At 39.1% G+C, this 26,355-nt stretch overlaps 1 protein-coding gene and 1 long non-coding RNA gene across 3 annotated transcripts in view; one reads left to right on the top strand and one right to left on the bottom strand.

Moving 5' to 3' along the window:
• Nucleotides 1-11,384, top strand: part of LOC119874195 — a 110,557-nt gene extending 99,173 nt beyond the window's left edge. The window contains exons 2-3 of the long non-coding RNA XR_005367906.1: nucleotides 2,797-2,874; nucleotides 11,011-11,384. This is a non-coding gene — a long non-coding RNA (uncharacterized LOC119874195). The remainder of the gene's footprint in view (nucleotides 1-2,796; nucleotides 2,875-11,010) is intronic.
• OGFRL1 (opioid growth factor receptor like 1) lies at nucleotides 4,410-24,227 on the bottom strand. 2 transcript variants are annotated; one of them, XM_038554460.1, is made up of 7 exons: nucleotides 23,940-24,227; nucleotides 19,701-19,787; nucleotides 19,469-19,550; nucleotides 16,013-16,091; nucleotides 15,848-15,914; nucleotides 15,596-15,741; nucleotides 4,410-11,585 (listed from the first exon to the last, which is right to left on the bottom strand). In XM_038554460.1, the coding sequence occupies exons 1-7, from the start codon at nucleotides 24,210-24,212 to the stop codon at nucleotides 10,922-10,924; spliced, it is 1,398 nt and encodes a 465-aa protein (XP_038410388.1). In that variant the 5' UTR covers nucleotides 24,213-24,227; the 3' UTR covers nucleotides 4,410-10,921. The 2 variants fall into 2 exon arrangements, with proteins under 2 accessions (XP_038410388.1, XP_038410389.1); XM_038554461.1 differs by having other exon boundaries at nucleotides 19,469-19,547.
• Between the last annotated feature and the right edge of the window lie 2,128 nt (nucleotides 24,228-26,355).

Here is a 26,355-nt window from a genome sequence, read left to right as displayed (position 1 = left end):
AAAAGCCTTTTCTTAAAAGTGTGGCCTTTAACTGTCAATCCGAATTTTGGTCTAAAGTGACAAACCAGAGGGAAAAAAGTCAGTTTTGCTGTGAACCGCCAAGGGCATTGCTTTTATTCTGCTGCTGCTCCAGATGCTTTTCGTACAGAGACTTCATTTCATGCTCGCACTTGTTTATTGCCATTCGTTAACCCTCAGCCAGGCATGGAAACAGAGACTTTGTTGATTCACTAAATATGATTTTTAAATTACTTCATCTTACCCAGAATTTCAAGCCAGCAGAAAAAGTAGGACCATGTCCCTTTTTTTTTACCTCAAATTTGAATTAATGACATTTGTTACTAAGTGACCCAAGAAACCAGAAACTATGATCTAGCTTTGTCAAAGCATTAAATACTTATGAAATGCTTCAATATAAATCCTTTTACTTGTCATAAAAATAATTCATTTTGAAGGCTGTCTTGAGGAAAACATTTTTTTTTTTAGATTTTATTGATTTATTCATGAGAGACACACAGAGAGAGAAGAGACAGAGAGTCAGAGACACAGGCAGAGGAAGAAGCAGGCTCCATGCAGGGAGCCCGACATGGGACTTGATTCCAGGACCCCAGGATCATGCCCTGGGCTGAAGGCAGCACTAAACCGCTGAGCCACCCGGGCTGCCCAAGGAAAGCTTTTTATTTCAGAAATGGATCCAGAAATAGCTGTCCCTACCCTACACATTTCAAGATATAACTGCTAAGCATTTTTTTAATCCAGTCACTCTTTATTGTTTATTATGTGTTGAGCCTCATGTTAGGTACCCAAGATGCAAAGGTGAAGGTTGCATTCTCTCTGAAGGCAGAGGGAAGATCCAGAGGTAGCCATTTGCAATAGATAAAGGCCTATGGAATCAATGGGGATGCAAATGAGGGAGCAGATTGGAGACAGATTTGAGAAATATAATTAAGAGAATTTGTTGTCAAACTGGATGTGTTGACAAATGAAAATTCAGAGGTAGCTTCCTGGTTTCCAGTGTGGAGATAAAATGATGCCACTTAACAAGATCAGAAATGTCAGGGTGACAGGTGTATAACCAGCTCCACATTACCCCAGAGATGAGATCTAAAGGAGCCACTATGCACAGAAAGCTGCATGGTCAGAGATGACTGTTTTCAAAGTTCGTTTCAGAGCTCCAGTGGGTTTCTTTCCCACATGGAAATGTTTGAACTCGCTTCAGAGCCTGCTAAACTTGATCAATGGCAGTGGCAAATAAGCTTGGTGGTCAGAAAAATTCTTCTGTAGAGAGGACTCCAGTCCTCGATTAATACTGCAGCATAGGTCAGCCTACTGTCTAGGCTGATGCTTCTGAATTCATTCTAATTAGCAAGGGGTGCTCAAGAGTTAAAAGGGGCCACCCATTGCAAAAACACTGAATAGAGAGCCAGGGGGCTCAGGTCCTACTCTACGCTCTTGCAACTGCAGCATTTGAGGGAGAATAGTCATGTCACGTCTTCATTATCTGGAATATTAGGATCCACACTTACTGCCAACTGTAAAAGTCCATAATATTGCTTCTCCTATCTGGACATTGAAACAGAAAAATGAGGGGAAAGCAGTTGAAATGAATGTCAGAGAAAATTAAACTGTTCAACCTCTATTTAGGTCATGAGAACTTATTTCATATCTTAAGTGTGACCAAGACCTATGGCGACCCCATTTTAATTTCACAGTATGAAGATACCTACAATTTAGAGTTTTGAAAGATGAATGTTTATCTAGCATGATTATTTATCCTCCTAGATATGATTATAAGTCAACAATAATTTGGCCACAATGTTCATAGAATTAACTACATACACATTTTTTTTAGAAATTTATTTTTATTTTTATTTTTTTTAATTTTTATTTATTTATGATAGTCACAGAGAGAGAGAGAGAGGCAGAGACACAGGCAGAGGGAGAAGCAGGCTCTATGCAGGAAGCCTGACATGGGACTTGATCCTGGAACTCCAGGATCACGCCCTGGGCCAAAGGCAGGCGCCAAACCGCTGCGCCACCCAGGGATCCCCTACATACACATTTTTAAATAGTGTTAACTATTAAAAGGTCTTCCACTAAGACATAAATAAATATCTATTTGGAGGGTTTGAAATTAAGATTTTCTGCTTTTGATAAAAATCAATACTGATAGTGTCCTAAAATAAACTAGATCATCTCCTGATCCTGATCCAAAGGCTTCAGCTTTGCCTCATACTCCAGCTCTTTCTTGGCAAAAAAGGGAAACCAACACTAAAAAAACACTAAAGAAGTAACAAAGGGCTCTTTTGTACTTTCATTATATTTACAGTGAGGAAAATTTTCTATACTGTAGATATCAGTATATCTAACATAAAATCATCAGTTCTATACCTGGTCGCTTTTTTAGTACTATAGTTTTATAGTACACTAAAACTGTAAGGTATCTGTTTCAATCTGTAAACCTGGCATAGATTAGAGCAGATTGATTTCCATGGAGAGAAATGCTACACAATGTATGCATGACCAAACATCTCATTTTCTTCTAGAATGCTAGCATCCACCGTAAAAGAGTATCTTGAATATGTCCCTTGTATTTAACCTAGGCTTTAATCCTTTCAAGAAACTCACAAAATAGATATTATTACCATTGAGAGACCAAAGACTCAGAATTTACGTGACTTGACCAAAGCCACAGAGCCAACTATAAGTGATGGTTTTGCCATGTGGATCCAAGTTTCTCTGGCCTTAAGGCCAGCTGTGCTCCATTAAACAAAATATCTCTTTTTACTCCTTCAGGGCTTTTTCTCAAACTTCTCTTCCTGACAACAGTCAAATCATCCATTCAAAGATTTCAGACAAGCTCAGCATTCTAAGGTAAGCTGTCAGATCTGATTTGGTTCACATCATCTACCACTTCTTTGTTTATTCTTCCTTTAAAATCTTGCTTTTCCAAAGTTGAGAGTGGATAAAACAGGCCATTTCAATCACAACAAAAATGTTATACACCATTTGAAAACAAAATATTTATATATTCATTGGTAGTGTTAAATATACACTAAGGTTATAAAAATAGTAGAGTGCTAACTATTATAGCAGAATTACTCAATAAACCCAGTCTTTCTGCGTAGTTAAGTCAAACCCATGCTGGCTCTCTAATCTGTCTTTAGTAACCTATTTTAAAATGCTCTTCCAAATAATCCAACGTTTTCTCAGGGATAATCCCAAGGGCAGGATAATCCTTCTATGTTCCCTGTGTCACTCTAGCCCCTTAGTCACAATTGCCAAAGCATAAAATCACCTATGAGAGGCCAAACTGCCCATTGTTACGTTTATCCAGGTTGGGTTTCCTTCCCTCCCTGGAACACCAGCTTGCCTGCTTTGCATCCACTTGAGGTTTAAAATAAGGAATGTGTTATAAATCTTTTTTCCAAATTATCTCCCATATTAAATTTTATGTTCTTTTTTTTTTTTTTTTTAAATTTTATGTTCTTAAAGCAATGCAGACTCAGTCTTGAATTTCTCACTATACCAAGAATCTCCAGTCTCTTAGGATTTTACATTGCCTACAGACATTCAGCGTTCGGGGAAAAGAACACTCTATTTTCCATCACCGGGATGTGCCCATTCTTCCCTCATGACAGTAACTGCATGCATTCCTCTCTACTAAACAATCCATCCCAAAGGCTGCAGTGAAAATCATGCTCACTCACCACTGTGGCTGTTACTTTTTTCCTCTCTAATAGTTTCTCAATTATGCACAATGTCATTTCATTCTGCCTCTTACCACAGCCTATTCTCAGTTTTTCCATCCTCTCCTTTCTTATCTAGATCAGCTCAGCCAAGCTCCTCTTCATCCTCATCCACACTGTCCCAGGATATTTAGAGCAATCTCTTCACTTTCACCTCACAATTGCCTTTTTCTTAGTAAGAAATGTGACTTATTTCAATGATATTGTAATAGGGTTGTATGGTGACGGCGGTAGCTAAACTGTGTTGTACAGCTGAAACTAGTGTAACCTGTGTGTCAACTAGACCCTTATTAGAAAGACTTGTTAAAAAGACCAGCCCTATTAAGTGAAAAAAAGTCATCTCCATTAAAGGCTCATTTTCATTTATCTGTATTCAATATACTTTTTAAACTTTGCAAAAAAAGAAACAATACCCATCCAAGTATTTACACATGTGATCTGCCCTCCAAAAACCTGCAACGAAAATAACTTCATATGTAAATAAAATTTCACCCTTCAAAATATTTATTTAATAAAAGGAAATAATGTTGATCTCATATGAGAATCATAAAAATATATGCCTAATCATAGAAAAACAGCAAGTCCTTTGTTCCAGCTCTTCAAAAAATATTTTAATCATGCAAAAATCAATATAATGTACTGTAACATAATGCTAAAATGTTAACCAAGATGAAGTGGCTTTTATTCATTTTACAGGATGTATATTTGGCAATAGTTTTTAAAAATAATTACTCTAAAGGAACTCTAAATATATTATCTCAGAAACAATATTTTAAAATACAGCAGTCAGCAACAGAAACTATTGTTCTTTATACATTTTTGGCATAACACTGCCATACAATTACAGAATTATAAAATAAGTGTTTCATAGTACCATACAGATCCAGAAACTGGTTACAACTCCTACCACATACACATGGTATTGGTACTAACAGACATGCACAGCATTCTGTAATTCATACTGCAGGTGAATATAGAGCACAGAGAAGACCCAGGGGCTGCTGGACAGGGAGAGCTTATGTGAGAAGTAAAACATACATCTTTTTAAGAATCATACTCATTTTCCTGAATACTTAAAATAAAAAGTACACAACAGTTTCCAAAGTGAAATACTGCCTGGACCCAGTTGGCCATCTATCTTCTTAGGTAATACTAATGGAAGGTCAATATCTTATTTAGGAAAAAAGTAAGTAAATGGTCTTTTTAAAAAATGAAAAAAAAATGCTTATCAAAGGATAAGCTGATGCTTTGCTCTCATTTACTTCTCTTAATTGTAACACCACACAATAAATATGGTGTCAACTCTTTTTTGGGAGATAGTTGCTTCATTTGCTGACAACTTTAGTAGTGAATCTTATCTCAGCCAGTTTAATTCCTTGCTAGTAAAACCACCAAGTATTGATACCCACTGGCAAAGAAACTGAACTTGGTATCTGATCATTTGCCTAATTCTATTGGTCTCCTGGAAGGTCGCAGTCTCCTGTGGAAGAGCCAGAAGTCATGGTTCAAATCAGAGTATTAATGGGATTGTTTGCACACCAGGCCCTGATCTCCTAGGCACCAGTTACTTAGAGCTAATTCCAAAATCACACTCCTACTTTTATATAGCTTTTATATAGATCATTCCTCATCCGCTCCCAAGAATTCCGTCACTTGTACAAACCCATCGGTGGTTATATCTTTATTTCTGTAGTAGAGTTCCTGGTAGTGTTCCCAATCTCTTGTTCCGTTTGTGTTTCCCTTTTCTTCACAAGAAAATCTTTCAACACTGAAAAAAACAATGCCTACTCGACCAATGAGTACAGAACTTGGAACATTTCTTAGGACTAAGATTATTATATACATAATCTCTCTGATTAATGTAAACTGTTCCATAAATTCTACTATGATTTAGAAATGAAAATATGATGAACCTCATAGCTTAAATATATTTTCATAAGGTTCTGTTTTTTTTTAATGAGGTCTTTCACTGTAACAAGTAAGCATCAATGTCTTTTCCCTTTCAGTTCATTTTTAAATTACACTGAGTCATTTTATAAAGATTTTTTAAAATATTTATCTATGAAAGAACAACCCAAGAGAATTTTTGGTGAAAGAACTGGGAGGGTGGGCAGAAATGGTATTTCAATGTTTCCCAAGACAGTTATAAAGATTCAGCTGTAATTTACATGACGGATGTCCAATTGCTCACAATTTCCTAAACAACTACAAAATGGTAGCAAATTGTAACATATTTTGTGATAATTGATACCTATTAAAATTGTGTATGGAGTCCAAGGTGATCTACCTTCTTCAAAAGTCATGATAATGAGGCTCAACACCTCATAATTCAGAGGAAGCTCTGAGTACCCATCACATCCTTCGGAGAGACTGGAACCCAGTATTGGCTCCACGTTATCAAGATGCCTAGCTGATTCTTAGTCCTCATTCCCAACTCTACTTTCAGGCATGGTTTGAGCCATTAAACAAAGCACTTAATTTTATCTTCCACATGAAAACTTTAATTCAAGCAACAAACATATTAAGAAGCTATTTCCTACAAAAAAAAAAAACTAAAACAATAATTCTCAACAGATCAAGAAAAAAGCAGATGACAAAGAACAGTCTAATCTAGGAAAAAAAGCAAAAACAGTGCTTTTCAAATATTTCTAATAGGAAAATTAATTTCATATTCCTCTAACCATCTACTGGAATTAAACTTTTAAATAATCCTCTAACAGAAGTCCATTTTCTGCATCCATCTGCAGCTAAGAATGAGAAGTAAAATACAGATATTACTTGAAGTAACTGAGAAATGTTTAAAATGAAAATCATAGCATGTAGCAAAATCAAGAAAATGCATAAATAAATATACCAGTGTAGTTAATGTTTCTTACCCTAAACATTTTTTTTGTCAAATGTAACACATTGTTGAACACTGTGGCAAGTGCACTTTCTTATGAACTGATGCTATTGTCACAGAGGGAAATTTCTCCAAAATGAAAAAGCACCAACCTAAATTCATTAAAATAATTGATATTCATGGTTTGGAAAGTTGCTCGTGTCAAGATTTTACAACAGAGTAAAAATTTAAGCTTCTGAATGAAAACCATTTACATTAGTTAAGGCACATCTAGATACCTCCAGGCAATCGTATTTATAACTATATTATTATTAACTTCAGTAATAAGGGATTCCTAAAAACACCGTCTGTCCCTGAACACAATCTGCTGGGTGGGCTGGATAACTAGAACAGGGAAGGAGGCAGGGTAGTACTCATTGTCACCCTAGAGATTACCCACACAGATCTGTTCATGTAATAAACACTCCAGAATTCAAAGTTGAAAGAAGTCAATATATCAATATATGTAACTCCTAATTTTCAAGATCCTACATTGGCCCTCTTGTCATTCTCAACACCCACACCTGCATTGAAATGATTCTAGCACGCCTAACTCCAACCTACCTTGTATTTAACACATATACCCCAAAAGACAAAGGAGAATTCTCTAAGTGAGAAACAAATTAGAAATCTTCAAAACCATTCCTAACACAAAGAATCTCCACTCAGCCCAAATAGACACAAAAGACCCATAGACGAAGATACATTCAAGTAAGATCAAGAAGGTCCTTCTTTTCTCAGGTTAGAAAATAAAGCTTTTAGAAGAGCCTTACTTATAGAAAGACAAAAACCTGGTTGATTTAGTTACTTGACAGAGTATGAACTCAATCATAACTCTATTTTAAACTTTGGAAATTTAAACAATTAACCAAATAGTCTCTATCAGTTCAACCAGTTTTTGACCACTTGATATGGAAATTTACCTACTAAAGTGTTTTTTTTAAAGAATAACTCAGAACATTGCACTGTTTTTCCTTTTTCACCAGATCATATTTTCACTCATATTAAAGCATAAAAGCTAGAAGCAAAATAGGTAGTTTTATACAAAATGTGAAACATAATGACTATGACATTTTCATATGTTTAAATTTTTAATACTTAGCAAAAAAATCTTAGAACTTCTCTAATAACTCCTGAGTTGTACATTTCATTTCCTACTTGAAGCTTACAAAGTGGTCTAAAAACCTAAATTCAAAATAAAACTTTACAAAATAATTTTTGAACTGAGAACTAGACCTGATTTACAGAAATCAGACACATTTCACTTCTATCATGATTCTTTTTAGTTTCTTATGAGATTGAGCATGAAATTGTATAATAGTACAATATTCTTAATGTTATAAACTTTTTCTCTACTGTACAGAAATATATCTTATAATTATATATCACTTTACAGTATTTCAAAATACTTCCACATACATTATCTCCTTAGAGATATGAAAGCATAAAATATTAGAAATGTGCTAGACTAAGTGATATAACATCTACTTGCCATGAAATGCAATTTAATATTTTATCAATAGCCAATGTTTCTATCCTCACAGTCCAAGGTACAATGATAAAGTCTATATATTTGCAAAGATTCAATAATTTTTCTAGCTATTTGGCCATGCTTCACTGCATTTTTTAAAACAACTTCTCAATAATTTTCTGCAAGCATATGGTAGTTTTTTAAAAATACAAAACATCAGAGTCAAACCCAGAGGGCTGTTTCATATCGAAGACCCACATAAATACATATCTATAGATCTTATTTAAAAAACTATTAATTGTACAAAGTATTCTTTATAGAAAAAAATGCCAAACACTCATAACTTTTATCTGCAAAAGGAATGACATCCCCTTACTTGTTCTTCACTGAAGAATTCTCTCATAAATTATTTGCAGATTAAATGGAGGAATCATTCTATTATATATGAATATGCATTAAAAAATGACATGAAGGGACAAGGCCAATGTTTTAAATGGAAGCCAGGCAATTTTCTCCCTTGAAACTAAATATTCTCAAATTAATTTGCACAATATAATCAAACCCCTAGTTAGGAATAATATTCTAAGAGTTAAATTGTTGAATGAAATGTTTTTACTTGTAAGGGCTCTGATATACTACAGTTCCTAAGTCATTCAGATTATAACCATTTATTTTAGTCTTTGTCCATTGTTTGTCAATATTTTGATATCTGGTCACAACTTTTTAATATTATGCACTTAGAAAGCAGGCTGAACACTTTATCATGTATTCAAAATTGGTAAGATATTTTGAATTAATCATGCTCCTACAATTTGGCTCAATGTGACAACTACTCTCACCATCTAACCTGGAAAACTGTTTATTAAACTCTACAGTGGCCGTGCTATAAGCTCCACATTAAGACGGCCCATACAAAAAAAAAAAAAAAATTTGAAATGCAAAAGCAGAATTGTTTCCCCAAATCTTAATACTGATTTCACAAAACAACAGAAAGCAAAAATTAGGATATTATGGGAACCAAAAATGAGAAAATAGTCTATATTAATTGGAATATGATATACAACTTAGTTACTAATATTCATACTTAAAAAGTCAAGTTTGAGCAACCGTGGTATTTCATGTAAACTTCAAAGCAATAAAATCATATTTCTAAAGACATACTATTGATAGATTTTCTAAAAATCCTCTGCTGGAAATCCCCAATCATAAAGGTAACAGAAGATGGTATGATAGGACTCACAAACAGGACATAGTAAAAATTCTCTGGGGATTAAAGTGAATCTAAAAACCCAAGAGATACACAAAAGCTAGTTCCACTCCAAATGAAAGTGAAATTTTTTTCTATTAATTGCTTTAACTGTATTTGTATGTATGCTTTGAAGTTCTCACCACAGAGTTTCTGATTATTTTCTGATGTGTAATATTAATTACACATCAATTAATATTAGCAAGTAGTACAAGAAATAAAACTACTTGTTCTAACCAATATTAACACATTAAGTGTCTACTAAAACTTAGTGTGGATAAGGAATTTGATGAAGGGGATCCCTGGGTGGCTCAGCGGTTTAGCACCTGCCTCTGGCGCAGGGCGCGATCCTGGAGTCCTGGGATCAAGTCCCACGTCAGGCTCCTGGCATGGAGCCTGCTTCTCCCTCCTCCTGTGTCTCTGCCTCTCTCTCTCTCTCTCTCTCTCTCTCTCTCTCTCTCTATCATAAATAAAGAAATAAATCTTTAAAAAAAAGGAATTTGATGAAGATATGGAATTTCAAATCTATTCTCAATTTCAAGGTTTGACAACTTAGAGATACATCATATTGTTTTCTTTTTTAAAGATACTCTGGACAAAGCAAGATTATTAATTTCATAGCCCAAAGAACACTAAGATAGTCAAGGCTTTTAGAAACCACTGCTTTGCTGCCAGGTAAGAAGCAGGCCATTTAAAAATGAGTAATTTTTTTCCTTATTTTTTAATTCTTTAGTCATTTGCATTCAGAAACAAGCACCAAATTTCTATGAGACAGCCATAAAAGCAAAATACTTTCCTTGGACTTTTGCATTGTAATTTGTTTTTAAGCATTTAACACAGAAAAACATTTTCATTACTTTAAAAAAGCAAATTCTTGATATCGTACAGTTGAAGTGCTCTTCTGTTCCATTTAAATTTGAGTACGGATCACTTGAACATACCCTAGAAATGCACATGCTGGCCGACAAAAATGGCAAATGAGGACAAGTGCAGAGACAAGGAAAGAGGAAAGGACAGTGGGGCCAAGGAATGGGCTGGGCAATTATAGCTCCCCAAGAACAGAAATTTCACATACCAGAATTCAAAAATAAACATGTTGAGGTGCTGTAATGAAAGAGTCCAAATTACTTTCTTAATACATCTAAAAAGTCCAAATTTGTTTTGCCAGCTCAAGAAATAAATCCATAAATTTGGGCAAAAGTATGGCAAGAGCATGAAATTTATCCTCTTGATTTTCTTCATGTAATCTCCCGAAATAATTTATTTGATATATCAAATACTACATGATTATTTCCAGATACGTCGAAAATAACTGAAAAGCAATTATTATGTACAGAATTTGAACACTCACATCCTAAAAGTGTTATAGAAGACATTCATTTATTGGGTCTTGTTTGAAACTTCTTCCTAAATATTAAATTCATTGTCATCCACAATAAAAAAACAACAGCAAAACATTTACAACAGAAATCACAAACAAATGGCTAAAATTTGTGACGTGCCCTCTGTTCTTCAGGATACATTGTATGGTTTCTCCTCCCTTACCTAAGCTGGGTTGTGGGTTCTCTGATAATTCACTGTAATTGTACATCATCATGGGAACCTGTAGTTCCAGGATTTTCACCGTCTTTCTTATGATTTTCACCTTCTTCATCTTTTTCAGGAGGAGTTGCAGTCTCCTTCCTCTCTGTGGGATCGGTGACTGTTTTTTCCAGTTCAGAATTTGAATTTTCAGCATTACCGTCCTCGGTGTTTCTTGGCTTGGTAGCTTCACTGCTGGGCTCTGTGCTAAGACTGTCTGTTTCCTCTCCAGGTCCTCCTGGTGCTGCTTTTTTTTCTTCAGCTGTTTTGCTATTTAAATGAACAGCTGAGGAGGAATTTTTGGAGTCCTTGGACTTTTTGTGCATAGAAGTTTGACTGATATGACCAGAGGTGGGAGGGGCGGACATTTTCTGGGCTTTGCTTCCCTCTGACTGTTCTTTCTTCGGCGGTCCCCAAATAAAATTCTCTGAAGGCGTGTAATGTTTCTGGGCGAAACGTAGGAGCTTTCTCCTCTCTCTCCTGTCTCTAATTGTATAAACAAAATACTCCAGAGCACTCTGTTTAATATTGGGAATAGTATTTTCCACAAGAGCTTCATGAAGAATAAATTTTACAAGAGGAGATTTAAAACTTTCATATCCAAGCTCACCGAGGCTTTTAAGAATACGAGTGATTCGTAAATAGTTGTGCTGTGACCTGAAAGAGAGTATTGAATAAAATGTTGCGGGGTGGGGGGGTGGGTGATCAGGTGAAGGAAAGCAGGGGAATGTGAAGTACTGGAAAAATATTTTTTAATGGAACAAGGACTTCACTGAAAGTCATATTAGACACTGTAAGAAGAATAAACTAGAAGTTATGAAAACCTTATACTTCTATGTAGTGCCAATCTAGGTGAAATTCAAATATACAATATAAATTCCCTTTGTTCCTTTACTTCTTCATATTTGAAAAATATTTAGATCTAAAATTTATTCCCACTGATGCTGAACTGTTATTTATTAAGTACATCCAGGATGTGGAGCATTTAGTTGCAGCAACACCAACTCTATTGTACCTACCACAGGTAACTAGTACCAAACATAAATGCAACATTAGCTGTCAGCTGAAGGTATGATTTACAGTGTCAGCAAAATCCATAAAGAAAGCAGCACAAAAACCCACTCTACCTTGCTAGCACAATTGTGACAGAGGATGCAAAACTGACTTCTTTAGCAGAACATAGGAGCATGGGCTTTGGAGTCAGACCTGAGCTCATACCATGGCTCTGCCACCTACAGCTCTGTGAAGTTACAGTATCTCTCTCTGATTCATCTGTAAAATAGGGGAAATGGCCCATATCTTACTGGACTGTTAGAATGGGTTTGGTTAGAAGAATCAAAAGAGTTGAGATGCATGCGGGGCCTGTAGAACTCAAAACATATTATATACTATTTAAAATTAATATTGTTATTATTTAAATTTGGTACTAATTTATGTGTGTATAAATACATATATGTATCTATCCCAACTTAATCACCTAATGTCTTCCATCCATGGCCTCTTTCTCCTTTATTCCCCTGGTCAGAGAATTTTAGATTTTGCTTCTAATGGCATGGACACCAGAGATACCTTTTTGCCTAAATTGCAGAAACTTCTCTGTCCCCAAACTAACGCTCCCTAAGCTTATCTATCACAATTCACAATATGCCTGCCCTATGTCACTGGGCCAATAGTTGCCTTATTACAAATATATGGCCGCATCATATATGGCTACATCTTTGGCTGCATGTATTAATCATGCATCATCAATAGCCCAGGTATTTATTTACCCCATACTGACACATAACCATAATCATCACTTATTTCTAACTTCCTAAGACCTGCTTTATACACCAGACATTGAACTTTAAACAAGCAATGCATATACCTACTTTGCAGCTAGCAAACTACTTGGGAGAGGTGAAGAAGGATGTTGATTTATCTAAGAGACAGATGGAGATGGTTCCACAGCCTTACATTTTAATAAGAAAGTCTGGACAAAACAAAAACAAACACAAACAAACAAACAAACAAAAACCTTAATTATTCAAGCTAGCCAAACCTTGGAAAAGACAAGTCCAGCAGTTTTATCATCCCCATTCTTCTGGATTTTACCACAAAAGTATCATCTTAATATTCAACTCTTTGAGGCCAAAGGGTAGAACATAGCAGATATGTTTCAGTCTTATGAATCGGTATTTTTTTAATAGTTAGGAAGCAAGAGTCTTCTAAGACAACATGAATTTTAATGAGGTTAAGACAATGTGCCATGGACAGCAGAGTTGACTTAGTGTTAGGTTAGTATGGCATTCCTATTCTCCAAAAACTTAGTGATAAAAGTGTTGAGCAATATCTGTTCCCTAAATCTATGAGAAAGAGATGTATGGAAAAGTGGAGAAATAGTTTTCTTTAAAAATCCCAAAGACGAGTTACATAATCCAACAAAATTTACTACATTGCAACCAGCTCTGTTGCTCATATGCAGTCTTTGAAGAATGGCCAAGATGAAACTTCTGTACACATTTATCTGTTATTTGTACACTCTCCAATGTAAAATATTTATGTAACAGTAGAAAAGGGCAAAACCTTGGGTTGAATGGAATGAAAATGAGGATTATGGAACAGAAGTATATGAGAAAGGAACTGAATGCTTCCGTATGACTTGAAATAAATAAGACAAATAAAGACAAAATGGAAAAGAAGAGAGCAGCTAAAACCTTCCTAATTTTGTGAGGAGTCTTTGGGGTTGCACAGCAGAGAAAAGAGAGAGGCTGGGCTTCCTGACAGCAGTAAGGGCAGTAAACAGGACTGCAAGTGTCAGGAAGACTAGGTAGGTGAAGAGAGAACACACAAAAGGCAAGAACCAGAAGGTGGAAAATAAAAGTGAGAAGAAATTCCAGAGTCTTAAAATATGGCTCTGTAATCTAAGGTGATTACAAATAAAATTTGAAATACATCTGAGCAGTTGGTCTATAATTTGTACTCCTGTGTTTGAAAATATTTCACTTCTTTTAGTCACGGTCATTTGTTCACTGAATGTTACTTCATTTCACTTTCATTCAATACTTTTTTGTCTGCTGGGCTACTATAAATATATTGAGTTTCCTGCCTACTCTAAGAAACTCAAGATGTCACACAGATTAAACACAAATAAAAGCTCTGTGTAATACCCAGCAAAAGGAAAATGAGAGACAGTGGGTGGTGGAAAGAAAAGGATTTGAATGGGGTACAGGGAATGTCATGGTTAATTCAGACTCCCTTCCCGTGACCCAAGCCAGGAGATCATTTTAATTAAAACCTTCGGAAGGGTTCTTTTTCCAACTATCAGTTAGAGGATCTGAAAATAAAATTGCAAAGAGGTTTTAACCTGGAAAACGTATTTGTTCATTGTTTATTCACTCAACAGACATTTACTAAACAAGACTGCTGTTCCAACCAAAAACAAGATGGGGACGAAGATTCTCTAAAATGATAGTTAGGTTGCCATCCTTCATGTCACGAGGCTGCTTGCATACAGCTTTCATTGATAGTATGACAGAAGTGCTTAGAAACTCTGTCCAGAGACAGCTACCCACACTCCTGAGGCAGAAGTATATATATGCTTCTGCTGTTAAGTGCCCTATACAAATCAAATTTAACTTGAGTTATGAGTTAATGGGTTTTCTAGTCAAGATCATAAAGCTTTATACCCATATCTTCAGTGTTTTAGTACAAGCTACCATTTTAATAGTGTTGCCCATGACTAAAATAAAGTAAAAAGAAGGCTTAAACATTAATACTCATTTTAGCAAAACAAGATGAAAGTTCTAGAAAAACACCCCAAAATTCAGTTAATTGATGCTCAAAATTCTGGTGGGCAAAGAAAAATTTCTTAGGTTATTTTTTTATTTCTTAGTATTTGTCCAGTTCAGCTAATTACAATGGACTAAAAAAAATGCTTTAAAGCTACTGGTTTTATGGCCCAGCATTCATAAGCCACCTTAACATTAAAAAGAAAGAAATTCAGTTTGCATGCAAAGAAAATAATCTTAAAAAGCAAACTTTGGGTGTAGGTATTAAGTTATAAATATCTAGGCAAAAAAGTACAGTAAATCATTTCCAAATAAACTCTTAAAATTTTCTTCACAGGTTTTAGGATTTAGTAAGCAAAAATGGGCTTTTGTTCTTTACCTAAATAATGAAGATTCTAATTTTCCTTCTTTTTTTTTTTTTAGAAATGTAGAGGAACATCTGAGTCTTATAAAATGATATTTATATGTCATAGGCTTAATTTATGTATTTAATCTAAGAAGGTATCATACTCGATGAACAGACTATGCCACAAGAAGCTTACAGTCCAGCAGAGGTGACTTGGGAAACTATACCCAAGAAATAAGTATAAATGCCAAGAACCGTGGTATAAAGAGTGAGGGTAGAGAGGTTGATCAGTATAGAGGTTTCAAGAAGAATGAGCTCTAAAGCAGAATGGCCTTATTCCTACCTGCAATTTCATCCTTTTTTGCGGTTTTATTGTGCTTTAGAATATACAACAAGGAATAAACTGCACTTCAGACCAGCTTTTGAATTCAAATTCCCGGGTCCATCTGCTAGTTGCTCCTATATTCCATAGAGAATTTCAACCAAGAAAATATAACATGCTGGCCCCTGATGCACTGGGGGCGGTGAGGGTCGGGGAGGGCTTTACTTACTCATTCAGATGCTGAAACCTTTCCTGCCAGTTAACAGCCCGGGCAACATTTCCAGTTTTATCAACCAGTTTTATTCCAAAAAATTCTAACATCATCTTATAGGCCAGGAGGAATCTTTTAATTGCTTCTTTTGTTTTTTTGAATTCCTAAGGGAAGAAGAAAAGTCAGCTGAAATGATTCAGTAGTTACCAGCACAATAAAATAGCAATATTATTTGGTCATCTCCTATAAAATGAAATGAGTTTGTATTACCTCAATTTCATATGTAGTTAATTCTTTAGCATAAAAGTTCAAGCCTTGTTCTCTCAGGGGGAAAAGCCTATTTTTTTTAGAAAAATAATATTATTATATTAATGTTATCTGGAAAACATACATGATTACATAGGACATAGTTTGAGATACATAAATGTAACTGACCATTGAATGTAAGTATGGTTGTGCTCCAGCTTTTCATAATCTCCTTTCCACTTATTTAGAACTTCTTCAATGTAAACACCTAGGTAGTAAATATTTAGAAAATGAGTCAGACATTTAAGACATCGTTGGAGGCATGTTAACATTCAACCACTTAGTCTTTATTTAAATTTAATAATAGCACACAAAAATAATGCCAAGAATACCCTATGCCATTTGCTCAGTTATGTAATAAGCCTGATTTTTCAAAAATCAGTGGCACCTCAAATCACAGAAAGTTCTACCAGTGTTACTCTAAAGCAGAAGCTGACAAACTATGGCCTGCCATTTGTTTTATACATAAAGTTTTATTGGAACAAAGCCATGCACATTCATTTTACACTACCACAGTAGAGTTGAGTAGTTGCAACAGAGACTACATGGCCTACACAGCTGACTACATTTACTCTCTGGCCCTGGACAGAAAAAGTTTGCCAACCCCTGCCCTAGATGGTCATGAGTTCTTTAAATAAAGATGGGATCAAAATGAAATGTAGCCCAGGGAAAAAGGAAGTAATAAAAGAAAGGTGAGGGAAGAGCAAGGGAGGGAGAGAAGTGTGGAAAAGGAGAAGGAAAGGGAGAGAGGAAAGATGGAAGAGAAAGGACCCATATTACACACAGTATACATCATCCAGCTTAATCTTCACAGAACTCTCCCCAGCCGGTGCCACCATTCCCATTTTAATAATGAGGACATTGAGCAATTCATTTGAAGTCACACACTAACAAAAGAATGAACTTAGGAGTAGAACACAGGTCTTTCTGGTTCCTAAAAACAAGCCCTCTTCACCACATCCTAATGTTGCCCCATAAGAACTTACTTCAGTTAACCTTTGAACAGGAGTTCGAACTTTTTTGTTACAAGTACATAATGCATGTCACATACAAAGCATGTGTCAATCAACTATTTTTATGCCACTGGTAAGGCTTCCAGTCAACAGGAGGCTATTAGCAGTCAAGTTTTGGAGAAGTCAAAAGTTACACACGGATTTCTGACCGTACAAGGTTTAGCCTCGATAAACCCTACACTGTTTGAGGGCCAACTGTAGAACAAAACCCTCCTGCTTCTCTTATTCTCTCTAGGTCCCCACAATTGACTGTGTGACCATTTAGTCAATTTTATAGAAAAAACCACGACAACATATTTCTCTAAGCATAGCTCATCTCATTCTTATTTTCTCCACAGATCACCAGTTTGTAGCAGAGGTCTACTTTTGGAAGGCTGAGTAAAAAGTTGTTTTTGAATCAAACTCTTGGCTTTATCAGCATTTTAAAACTATTTACCTCCATAATTTCCCTTCCAACTACCCCTCCTCCTGCTTAATAATTAAAATACATCATTGCAGGCTTATGCTTACTGGCAAGTGTATGGGTGTGTATGGGGGGAGGGTATATGCGTATGTGTACACATACTGGGAGGAAGTTCTGTAAGTTAATGTAATTTATGTAATAAACTAGAACAACATTTTATGTGACCTTAGATACAACTCCTGACCCCTACAAAGCCTGTAAGATTTAAAATAAATTTTATTATAAAGATTACAAAAAATTAATGCACTCCTTGAAGTTATTACTTTAAGTTGCTACCTGAAAAATAAATTCACTACTAAAAATACAAAAATAAATCAATTAAATATTGTAATGTTCAATGTTTTTTTATATTTGAAGGCATTCCTTTAGGTACATTTTATTAAATTCAAATCAGAGTCAAATTAACAATCTATCATTGCATTTCTTCAAAAGGTTTTCTTGTCCCAGGTCCTAAAAAAACTAAGAATTTATTTAATATTACTTCAACTAGTAAATAAAGCAGTGTGTTTCTATCATTAGTAAATGTAACAGAGCATTTTTATCCACAGGTTTCCTCCTAAATCAGGGCAGGCTTTTGGGACACCAGAAAATTAATTAAAGACAAGTGGATCTGGCCATTGCAACAGTGTTGTTAAGTCCTAACTCCCAACTGGTATACCTCTCAGTATACAGTATAGGAATCCTCCTCCCCACACTCCACCCAGCCTTCAGAGAGCCTTCTTTCAGTTAGTTCACTAGAAAATGTAGTCCTGCTACTTGGAAAGCTTTGTCATGTATAATCCTCATTCCCTGACTCACACGACTGTGGATTTGGCTCCGTTTCCACTAAGAGCAAAGAGCAGAAGCCAGGGCCATCTGGTCACCTCACAGAGATAAGGGTGAGAAGGAGAGAAGCCAACTTGGCTGCTTTGACCTGGATAAAATTAGGATGCCCATCATGAACCATAGCATGGTGCCTTGGTGAAATATGCATATTACCACAGTGGATGTACCCTCTCCCTATAGGGGGAGAAATTTAGAAAAGATCCTACGAGGGCAAATGTAAAGTTGTGAAGGAGGAGGCACTTTATTTGGCAGAGCTGAATGGATATCTACTGTCTGTGCAGTTCCCTTTCTAGGACATCGGAACACTGAACTGGTACTGCTGGATCTCCCTGACCCCTGACACCCAGAATCGACAGGAAAGATAATTCTTTTTTTTTTTTTAAGATTTTATTTATTTATTCATGAGAGACACAGAGAGAGGCAAAGACATAGACAGAGGAAGAAGCAGGCTTCTTGCAGGAAGCCCGATGTGAGACTCGATCCCTGGACTGGGATCACGCCCTGAGCTGAAGGCAGACACTCCACTGCTGAGCTACCCAGGTGCCCAGGGAAAGATAATTCTAATATAAACACTACTTTTAAATTATGTTCTAAATATTTTGGGGGCGTGGTGTGGTGAAAAGAATACTGAACTCTGGATGCTAGACCCAACTCTACAATCGAATGTCCAGATAACTCAATCATTCAGGCTTTAAGACCCAGTGACTTCATCTTTAAAATTAGGAAGATTAATTTGATTTCCTCTAACGTTTCTTAATAATCTAATATTCTATGATTATATACGTTTATAAATCTCATCTCTTTGCCTCTCACAAAAGTAGCCCCCACTATCTTTAAGATAATAGCCACTGCGGACAAGTGGTGGGAAGGTATTGCTAATTCACAGTTATTCCTCCAGAACTGGCCAAGTGGATGTTCACAACTCTAAGGTCTAGGAGTTTGGGGACACATTTAGACTACTGGCACTGTAAAGCCAGTCAATGAACAAATGCATTAAGAATGTACTGACTGCAGATTAAAAAAAGAATAACTAGGTGTATGGGACACCTGGGTGGCTCAGTGGTTGAGCGTCTGCCCCTGGCTCAGGGCATGATCCACGGTCTCAGGATCGAGTCCCACATTGGGCTCCCTGCCTGGAGCCTGCTTCTCCCTCTGTCTACGTCTCTGCCTTTCTCTCTCTGTGTCTTTCATGAATAAATAAATAAAATCTTAAAAAAAAAAAGAATAACTAGGTGTATGTTATTAGTTAAAGTTTGTTTTTTATCAAGGTAGCAGATTACTCACCATCTGGCTTAAATGGAATTTTATTCTTATAAAAACGAAGATTGCTCAAGTCATTTTGATATCGGATATCTTTGAAGTTCTGCTAAAGGAAAAAAATAAATCAATCTCCAGCATATGGACATATAAAAAAGGCACAAGGACCTTCTTGCATATTTGCTCACTAGCAACACAAAATAAGAAAAACAGAAGGGAAATATTTTACATTTTAGAAAAAAACATTCTATACTCTTACTGGGTACTGATGTCGATATTTGTACAGATCCCTTGCAGCATAAAAGCTTCTCTTTGGTTTGGCAGTTGCTTCAGTGGAATCACCACCCTAAAATAAAAGGGAAATTCCATTTACGTGGTGATGCAATATAACGTCCCTGAGAAATTTCTAGAACACTCAAATAAATATCAAGCTGTTCAGAATAATGACAATATTAGGAATTCTCTTTTAATGATGCTTACTAGCAACATTTATTAGTATTCTATTTGCCTGATTTGAGCCCAGTAACATTTGTTCTAAGGTGTTTTAATAAATAAAAAAACTTTATTACTCACCAAAAGCCTACAGAGGCCAAATGTTCTAGATCACTATTCATAAGAAATAGAACTCAAAATGAATTTAAGACATTTACTTTACCAGAGGTCTCAAGTAATTGTATGATAAAATTTTAGAATATATAATACTAAAAAAAACTGCTAAGATAATAAATCAGTTCTGTAAAGAAAACTATTACTAATTTTGCAACATTTAGTTGTACAGTGGAAGGAAAATGAAACTTATGGAATGAAAACGGAATTTTTAAAGCAAACTAAATAGCTTCTAAACTCCATCCCTGATAGCACCGTAACGAGTACACAAAGGCATCAATGTTCCATTAACCTGGTGATAATACAAGGTGACATAAATCAGCATATTTAAAATATATATACACAAAGTAGTAAAAGCTCTCAAATGGAATGAACTTCAGATTGTAGTAACTTATATGTGGTAGTTTATTCATACTATTTAAATTCTAAAAATTCTCACTACCATGAATAATTTTAAAAATGCAAGACACAGATCAATGTAATCAGTTTAAATTCTCTAACTATATGTACTATTATAATGTATAAGGAAGTGCTTTGTGTCCCACATCATGCAGAAGGACAATAAGACAGATGACAATGATGAGATAGAAGACAAGGTTTAGGTATGAATATTCATTAAGAGCTTCACCCATCCCCACCCACCCACCCCCCATCCCTTTCTCATCATACTCCACCCCCATCTGTGTTGAGAGATTAGCATCCTCCAAGCAATTTTCACACATTTTTGAAGTGGTGTGATTCTCACTATTACTACAAGTATAGAGATACTTACTTTAACACCAAATTCTCTGATGTTTAACATTAGCTACTCTGTCATGTTACATAAGCAAGGCAAAGCTTAAATTCTGGTCCTTGCCACACGTTTCAAAATAGCTCTGCCTAGCAAGTTTCTGAATCTATTTAGCCTGAGCTACAACCATATGAATCATCATCCTACATTTGTATAGAAAGCACTTTTCCATTTACAAAGCACTTACATGTATATTATTTCATTTTATTTTTATGACATACCTGGATGGCAGTTATTAGCGTTCCCATCTTAGAAACACAGTAACCGAGGCTTAGAGAAGTTGAACAAGGCCCAGAGTTCAGTGACAAGACAGGAATTGCAATCCCAGGCCCGGGGCTGCAAGTCCAACTAACTAGGCATGAATCATTTCAGCTCCACTACAAGTGAAGGAGCACTATAGGAACCTTGGTAAAATGTCAACAGCCCAAGACTTGGGCTGTCTTGACTCTGGTACTTATTTGTGAGGCCTTAAGCCAACCACTTAACTGAATCTGAGTTTTATCATCTGTGAAACAAAGATAATGACTCATGCCCTACCTATTTCCCAGGATTATCATGAGAATGACTGCATCCTCCAACCTCTAAATGTACCAACCTGCAAGCACATGACCTTGTTCTTCCAACTTCTGCTCCTTTCGGATTCACTATCCTGTCCCTTTTCATCTGCTCAGCCAAGGATTTTGTTTCTTAATATATTGTTCCTATTTCCTGCATCATCAAAATTTGTCTCTTCTGGATCATTCCCCTCAGCAAACATGCTGTAGTATCTCTTATCGTAAAATAAACACACACAACCTTCCTTGACCCAAATCCCCCCTCAAATACAGATCCATAGCTCTGTTCCCTATTATAGTAAAATATCACCACTGAATTGTGCATACCTCCTTGTCTCTCCTCTTCTCCCAAGACCCACCACAATCAGGCTTTCATTCTCAGCCTTCTACCTAAACAGCTCTTTCAATGTCACTAACAAATCTCCATTTTTGCCAAACCATGTCTCAGTGCTCAACTCACACAACTTCCCAGCAGCACTGGGCCAGTTAAATGTCTCTTCCTGAAACACTGTCAGATGCCACAGCTCTCCTGGTTTCTTCCTATCTCATTGGACGCCCCTTGTCAGCCTTCTCTTCGGTTCCTCTTCCTATGTTCTATATTGAGGAGTGCCGAGGGTTCGGTTCTTGCTCCTCATCACTCCTCAAGGACCAAGTACCTCCTAGTACATTATATACCACCATTCTTAAAAGCTGATGACTGCAGTTCTGGACTAAGGCTCCATTCATAGATATCTTAAGAATTCCACTTAGATGTCCAATAGGATATAAAATTCAAGAGAATTCTTGATTTAACCCCTGACGATGCTTTTTCCCTAGACTTACCCATCTTACTTAATGGCACCATCATTTGCCAAATATTCACTTGAACTAGGAATGAAGGCAATGAAGGAGGTGAGAAGTAGTCAGACTGGGATATATTCTAAAGGTAGCCCCAGCAGTACTTGCAAGTGACTATGGGGAGAGGCAGCAAATGGAGTTGATAGTCAAAAAACGACATTAAAAATATTTTTTAAGAAGTTAAATGGTGACACTAACAAGGAAAATTAATCATTGAAAGGGAAAAGGGAGAGCTGTTGTCGTCTACCATTTTCTGGGGTCACCATTAACTGACTGAAACCTTGATTATCAAACTGTTTTATACAGATGGACCTAGTTAGCTGGATTGAACCTAAGCTGGTGTTTGGTTTGGTTTGTTTTTTGATATCCGAAAAGAGCAGGTTACTTAATTGGGAGACAAGAGAAAGGAAAAAAACAAACAAACAAACAAAAAAAACAAAACAAAACTGGAATACAGCCTCTAATACTTTTGGGGAGGGAGGTTAAATTCACAATGCAAAATGACCCATCCATAAACCGGAACACAAGGGGCAGAGAGAGAATCACAATTCCAACAGGTTAAACGTTCTACCTACACTGGCTGCAGACATACTCGGGTTTGCATCATTCTCTCCCTGGATGTTCTTGGGCAAGATTCTCCTACTCTGTCAGCCTGTTTCCTCTAAAATGGGGATTAAAAACAGCAACTCCCACCCAACTCCTGAAACTTCAGGTGATTGAAATAATACGTTTAGCGTGGAGCCTGCGCTGGGGCTTTGCTTTCTCCTGACCTAGAGAGACAATTATCCACATTTATGAGGCAGCCTCAGCTAGAATACTAAAGTGGCAGTTCCTCTACTCCCGCCAAGCACCCTGTGGTCGTGCTGACTTTGGGCTCCATTTCTTGCCCCCCCCCCCCCCCCCCACACACACACACTCCTTCCTCCACAGCTGATAAAGAGGAGGAGGGCCTAAGGTAGACACCTCCAGGATGAGCCCTTCTCTAGAAGCCTGGCTGTGCAGTTCCTCCTCCTTTTTTAAAGTTGTCCGACTTACTTTCAGGCCGTCAGAGGTTAAAAGGAATATATCTACCTCTTTACTAACCTCTCCTCCAAATTGCAAGAGGCGAATGATCCAGGCACACTTGGAGCAACAAGTCTCGGGCGTACTCGAGTTTGGAGGAGCGCCCGGCTCCTCGGCCGAAAGGCCTTGCCCGGGGCGGGCCCTTCCGCAGCACTTGAAGCGGCTGCAGACCCGAGCCGGGGCGGAGCGCGCTCGCGGCTCCGAGCTGCGGTGCCCCCTCGTTCCGGGTCGTTCCTACCGATAACACGCACCAGACCGGCGTTCCCCAGCCTCTATGCTCGGACGGGGTCCCCCCGCCCCACCCCCGCAGCCCCAGCCGCGCTGCAGAGGCAAAGAAAACACCCCTTCAAGTTGGGCGCCGCCGCCGGGAGGGGCCTCCCCGGCGCGCGGGTGCTCAGGCCCCAGGCGGGCAGCGCGGCTCCGACGCTCCCCGCCGCCGCAGGCCCCCGAGTCCGCGGGGAGGCGGGACGGTCCGGCCTCGGAGGACCCGCAGCCGCCGGCGCCCCCTCCCCCTCCCCCTGCCCCTGCCCCTGCCCCTGCCGCGAGCCGGGGTCGCTCGGCGTCCGCTCCCGTCCGCGGCGACGTCCTTCCTCCAGCGGCTGCGGCGCCCCGGCCCGGCCCGAGCCCTCCTCCCCGCCGGGCCGCGTACCTGCTCGGCGCCCGCCGCCTCGGCGTCTCCGTCCGGCGCGGGGCTGGCGCGGGGCCGCCCGCCGCCTCGCTCCGGGGGCTGCGCAGGCTGCTCGGGCTCCTGCCCCGGGCCCTGGCCCCCGCCGCCGCCGGGCCCCGGCTCCTCGGGCTCGGGCTGGGGCTCGGGCTCGGGCTCGGGCTCGGGCTCGGGCTCCGAGTCCGTCTGCCAGGTGGAGTCGCAGTCCTCCACGGTGGTGGGCTCGCGGAAGCTGACCCCGCCGAGCAGGTTGCCCATTGAAGAGGCGGCGGCGGGCGCGAGCCTGCAGGGGTGCGGGGCGCGGGGCGCGGGGCGGGGCGCGGGGCGCGGGCTGCGGCAGGCGCGCTAGGGCCCGGGCATGGCCGCGGCGAGGGCGCTGGGCGGCAGCCTCGGCCCGCCCGCCCGCCGCCGCACTGCCTCAGCGCGGCGAGCCGCAGACAGGCACCCTCGCGGGGAGGAGCCCGCGGCCCCGGGACCGCCGCCGCCGCCGCCCGAACCCGCCCATCTGGCTCCTTCGCCCCCCGCCCCCCGCCCCCCGGCCCGTGCGCTGCGGGCTCCGGCCCCGGGGCGCCCCCCACTGCCCCGTTCCGCCCCGGAAGGATGGGGGGTGCTGTCCGCCCGCCCCCCTTCACCCCCACCCCTACCCCGGGGCAGGACGGCCGGCTTGGGGCTCCTCCCAGCGGAGCGGCAAGAGCGGTCCCGCCGGCGGGGGCGGACAGATGTCAAGGCGGTGTCAGCGCCTTCAGGCAAGCCCTGTCCACATCTCCGCCTCTTCTCCCGGCTGGTCCGGGAGAAAGATGAATCGGCCGCACAACAGAAGACGACAAAAGCTAATGATGACAGGGCACCGCATAAACAGAAGATCCAAGCCACCACGACTCTATGCATTTAGGGCAGCCACCTAGAGTCCCTGTGGACTGCATACAGTCAAGGCTATCCGTCCCCGCATCTAATGAGCAAACATCTCTTGAAACAAAAAGAGCAAGACCAGCTTGACTTCCCCCGTCGATCTGTGGATCGTTTTACTACCACCCGTTCCAAACCCACGCTCTGGGTAGAATAAAACCCCAGAATGGTAGGCCACTCTCTTGGTCTGTTGTGTAAATGAAAGGAAGAGGGAAAACGTGTTGTAGGAATACGTACAGATAAAATTGCATGACCACATAAGTGGCCCTGAGCAAAGTGGCTACTGTAAACTTTGTGTTATGGCTTTGTGTTAAAACTGCAAGGAAAGCCTCTTGAGGGCAATCATGTCTGTGTATATGCCAGAACTTGGTAGGTACTCAGTCAACATTTGTTGAATGTGAACTGAGAAAGTAAGTTGGATATATAAGATTATGTCTTATAAATTGATGTGCCTTGAAATATATAGTTTCTGTTTAAATATTGCGTTATAAAATAGGAGACTGAATCAAGGCCAATGGTCTGCATCTAGGGGAAAAAGTCAGGTGAACAGGGTGCTCATTCTCCAGATAAATCAAGACTGCCTCTCCTCGAGCATGCTTCAGGAGATCCCAGCTGTGGCTTTGTCTTTAATCAGTATCTGATGACCTTGGACAGGTCAAATAGCTACTTTAGACCTAAATTTCATCTATAGAATTCAACCAGATTTTATCTCTGGGGTCCCTTGCAGCTCTGACCTTCTGTGGTCCGTGACTGGAAAAGCTCTAAAACTAATAAGTAAGAGACACCAGACCTGCAAAGAGACTTTTTTTTTTTTTTAATCATAATGGTTCAGTGAAGAAAAAATGGAGCAGCAGTAGAACACATGAATCCAACTGCTCATATCTGGGGGATTTGGATTCATCTTCCATTGGCAGAGAACCAGAACACATTGCAGAAGTAAATGCTGTCCGTCCAACCGTAAGCATTCCAGACAGAGGGAGTCTAAGGATAGTTGCTATACCCAGGTGTTCCATCAGTCGGTCTAGTAGTATGTAAAGTTGGCCTTGTATTCTTTGCTTTCTTTCCATCAAGAGACAGAGTCTAATTTCTAACCCCTTAAATTGGGGCTCAACTCAGTGGCTTGCTTTGGAAACTAGAATATGGAGGATTTTCAAAAATAGAATATCTTGGATTTCAAGGTTAAGCTATAATGAAACTTGCGTCTTCTACTGAGCTGTCTTGGAACATACTCTCTGGTAGCCCTGAGCTGCCATATAAGAAGCTTAACTATTATGAGACTGCCATGCTGGAAAGGCCACTGTGTATGTCTTCAGGTCACCAGTCCCAGCCTTGCAGCATCCCCTGCTGAATTCTGCTGACTTTTATTAAAGCTTCCAGACCAGACCATTCACCAACTGAACACCTCTCAATGACCTCCATTGATGCCATGTGGAACAGAGGAAGCATTCAGCAGAGCCCTGCTCAAATTCCTGACCCTCAAACTAGTGAAATATAA

This window comes from Canis lupus, chromosome 12, assembly GCF_011100685.1.
Source record: "Canis lupus familiaris isolate Mischka breed German Shepherd chromosome 12, alternate assembly UU_Cfam_GSD_1.0, whole genome shotgun sequence".
Lineage (NCBI taxonomy): Eukaryota > Metazoa > Chordata > Mammalia > Carnivora > Canidae > Canis > Canis lupus.
Note: the sequence above shows the minus strand (reverse complement) of the source record. Positions and strands in the feature narration are given on the sequence as shown.

Coding starts and splice junctions, on each gene's coding strand:
- OGFRL1 (XM_038554460.1), bottom strand. CDS start 24,212: ATGGGCAACCTGCTCGGCGGGGTCAGCTTCCGCGAGCCCACCACCGTG. Junction 19,788..23,939: donor AGGCGGCGGGCGCCGAGCAG/GTACGCGGCCCG, acceptor CTTTTATTTTAG/GGTGGTGATTCCACTGAAGC. Junction 19,551..19,700: donor AATATCGACATCAGTACCCA/GTAAGAGTATAG, acceptor TTTTTCCTTTAG/CAGAACTTCAAAGATATCCG.